Source organism: Mya arenaria, chromosome 8, assembly GCF_026914265.1.
Source record: "Mya arenaria isolate MELC-2E11 chromosome 8, ASM2691426v1".
In the NCBI taxonomy this organism is placed as follows: Eukaryota; Metazoa; Mollusca; class Bivalvia; order Myida; family Myidae; genus Mya; species Mya arenaria.
In genome coordinates, this window is record NC_069129.1 from 8,296,901 (window position 1) to 8,300,692 (window position 3,792).

At 34.0% G+C, this 3,792-nt stretch overlaps 1 protein-coding gene across 1 annotated transcript; it reads left to right on the forward strand.

Annotated features, from left to right (window-relative positions):
- Positions 1-717: 717 nt before the first annotated feature.
- Positions 718-2,215, forward strand: LOC128243955 (probable G-protein coupled receptor 139). The gene is made up of 2 exons (XM_052961976.1): positions 718-840; positions 1,082-2,215. The coding sequence occupies exons 1-2, from the start codon at positions 718-720 to the stop codon at positions 2,213-2,215; spliced, it is 1,257 nt and encodes a 418-aa protein (XP_052817936.1).
- The last annotated feature ends 1,577 nt before the right edge of the window (positions 2,216-3,792 follow it).

Below are 3,792 nucleotides of genomic sequence, written 5' to 3' on the forward strand. Positions count from 1 at the left end.
GGAAGACACATAATACTCATCTTGATAACAGTATTAATGTACGATTTACCTATAGGCTATTATGTAATAAAGATACTCGATGCGTTTTTAAATTAAAATTATCACGCATTTCAATATTCACCATATAAAAAGAATTTAAATTACGTTACTTTAAATTATAACAGTTTTGACACAGGGCGAACCTTTTAGGAATAAAACAGTTACTAAAATATGGCACCTTCCCCCAAAAAGAACGTAAATTTAAATATATCTTTCTTTATATTTCATTCCTTTTAATTTCAGACGACCACATAACCTATTTCATTTATGATGCTTTTTAAACAAAAAAGTCAATTATCAGGTTTCTTGAATAGCGAATAAGAGGGAAATTCAATGACAAGGTGATGTCTTTAGGAATTGCAAATAAATAAATATTTTATTTAATTACCTGTTGTGATCGAAATGCTTTCATATCTTGGCCCTATCTCTGTCTTAATTTGGACAGCGTTTTTTTTTTGAAAGTTTTATGGCAATAATTTTCTCGGAATTTAATACTTGTCTATTGATTGAATAAAAACGTCAACCATTTTCTAATACTATTTCAGAACGAGAGTATGGTAAAAAGACAACAGCGCTAAAAATGTAATTCATTATAGTTCTAATTTGTTATTATAGTTCGACACAATCGAATATAAATCAATATAATTTTTTTTCAGTTACAGTGATACGGATACAGAGATGCCATTCTCCAGGGAGACACCGGCATCAAATTTGACCTCGACACTCTATCAGATACTGATGGCATTGAAATTGGACCCAAACATAACGTCGGATATTCTTTCTTTAGCACCGGAGGATCAGGTATATTTGACTCACAATAACTATTTTACGTTTCACTTCCTCAAGTTTCTAATGTAAAACCTTTTGAGAATTAGCTCCTAATTGTTGGTGTGTTTAAAATATACTGATATCATGTAATAACCATATGCTGATATCAATTAATGTAATACAAACCTTCAACAGCGTTAAAGAATTGCGACTGTTCTTTTGTACGCATTGTTCTCGAATACTTGCAAATTAGCACTGATCTTTTCTGTTTTAGCTGCACTTCATCGAATCGTTGAATCTAAACTCAGACGTGCAGTCAGTTGACCTGGAAGACCAAAGATTGCTTATTCCTGAATACAGGATTAACAAAGCCATTGGCCTCTACCTTCCTCCATTTCTGCTACTGATGGGAACGTTTGGGCATGTCATGACATTTCTCATTTTTAGAAATAAAGCCATGAAAAGGCAATCCACGAATTTATTCTTGGCAGCTCTCGCGATCGCAGACTCCATAGTTTTGTTTGTTGGCTTGTTGCGACGATGGCTTGATATTTTATTGGAAATGGATATTCAGAGCGAGTCAGACTGGCTATGCAAGACAGTGTCGGTTCTTGGTTATAGTAGCAGCCAGTTTTCTGTGTGGCTTATCATCGCAGTTACGATTGAACGCTATCTGGTGGTAAGCCATCCTCTACACACTTCACGTTACTGCAACCTTACACGCGCAAAACGCATCATATGTTTAATCGCTTTGTTGATCGTGGCCATTAACTTTCATCTTTTGTTCACAGTATCTGTGCAGGAACACGAACATGGGTTAAAATCATGTCACTCAGCGCCGCAATTCAATGTACTAGTAACAATTGTTTGGCCATGGATAGACGCTTCACTTTATGCGCTGTTACCGTTTTTGCTCATTGTTATATTTAATACTCTGATTATTACACAAACATTGAAAGCGACGATCTGGCGTGCGGCACAAAACGGATTGCTTATAAATACTGCAGATAAAAGAAAGGTGTTTAAAGACAATAACATAAAATTAACCGTGATGCTTTTGTCGGTGTCTTTTACATTTCTAATTACGACATTTCCAATGGCAATTGTAATGGTTTTTAATAGTGAATGGAGTAGGGATATCGAAAACGTGCCGTTAAGTGTTATAGCACAGCGACAGTTGTTAAGGACCTCAGCTGAGATGTTGATGTTTCTGAATCACTCTGTCAACTTTTATTTATACTGTGCTCTTGGACAGAAATTCAGAAACCAGGTTTTGAAAACGTTGTGTCGAAGGACTGTTTCAACAGGCTCAAACATATCAGACCATAGCCAACATCTATATTGCTCGCGAGTGAAAGGCTTTCACAATCACAACAAGTCCACGTGTTTTGAAGAGACAACCTTATGATAATCATTGCAGGCAAGAAACCCACTCTCTCGGGGGAGTCTAGAGATGGTAACTTCATCGCAACTAGCCCTGAACCAAGAACAAAGAATGTGACAGCTTTCGACATTGAATTCGATCAAGACTCGAATATATCATAATGGTATTAAAGCATTATTCTTAATTATGGTTAAGTACAATTTAATTCAGAGTTCAGAGTAACATTGACAGTACTTAGTTATGAGACGAACTGTTAAAATAGGTGTTGTACCGATGGTCGATTGTAATCGACACTTGATTGAAAAGTCCTACGTCGGGGACAATCGATAATGGAATTTAAACAATCGATTATAGGAACAAAGGACGTAACCGCTGCCGACTAATATTCTGGTCAGTGCTAGTTAATATTGAAATGTTAAGGTGTTACTATGTTATCTAGTCATATTCTTATCAAGTCAATATGTCGCTACAGTACCTTCTTACAACATGTTGATGTAATTTAACTGTTAATTGATTAGTTTTCAACTCTCATGTTTGAGGTTTAGAAGTGACGTTTGAAACATGTTACCGTTTACTTCTTACCATGTAAGAATTTAGTTGGCTCAGGTTTCTCAAAGGATATGTTCTTGTTAAACATATAGAATATTCAACTGCCTGCTGTACCTGTTACTGACTGATTATTTAAAATAAATTAATATCTCTCTTTGTGTTTATTTTACACATGTATACAGTACTAAATGTAAGACAAAAATTAGATTCTGTGATCTTATGTTCTGTAATAGTAATTTGTAAACACTAAAAGACAGTTGCGTTCTGAATAAATAATGGGTAATTTATACAAAGAAATGTACAAAAAATATTTTAAGGGAACATAAGTGCTAAAAACTGGTGCATGTACTGTTTCTGTATGCCTTAAAGATCATGACCAAAAATAATTAAATAATGATTAAATCGATTCATAATCGATCATTGATCGGTTTTATAAACCGATTATCGAAAGTATTTTTTCTGTCCGACTCCCAACAATAGTTAAAATGCCTAATATGTATAAGAACGATCGTGTCAGAAAACAAAACCACCACGTCTTACAACCATTCAACAATGGTGTTACCAACGAACGTACAACACATAAGACAGATCTTTTAAAAAAGCATTGTTGAATTTAGTTTTGTCTTTAAAATACGTATTCAGCGACAAACTTAACATGACAATTCAAAACAAGTTGTTATAGAACTCGCATGTTTGTGGAATCTGATAATTCTCAGATAATCATGATACGCTCTTAAATCCGAAGTAACAAAAAATCTCCGGCAGGAAACCTTTATAACAATGTGACAATTCGATAATCATATCATACTAGACGCTGAAATAAAGTATGCTCTACTGAACTGAGATATTTCATACGTAAATAGGTCATAATAAGTCATTTATTTATATTAAATGTGAAATTGTTCTCTTTAATTTTGTCTTAAGCGTTTTGTTTTGTTACTAATCGTCAATAAAAAATATATTTATACAATGTTTTACTTTTTGCTGGTGTATGCCAGCTTAAAATGCGATACACAAACATCTTCTGGAATATCGTTAACAAGAAAGTGACA

Excerpts from the sequence above, each read along its gene's own strand:
- LOC128243955 (XM_052961976.1), top strand. The coding sequence starts at position 718 with ATGCCATTCTCCAGGGAGACACCGGCATCAAATTTGACCTCGACACTC. Across the intron at positions 841-1,081 it reads CTTTAGCACCGGAGGATCAG|CTGCACTTCATCGAATCGTT; the intron begins GTATATTTGACT and ends TTTCTGTTTTAG.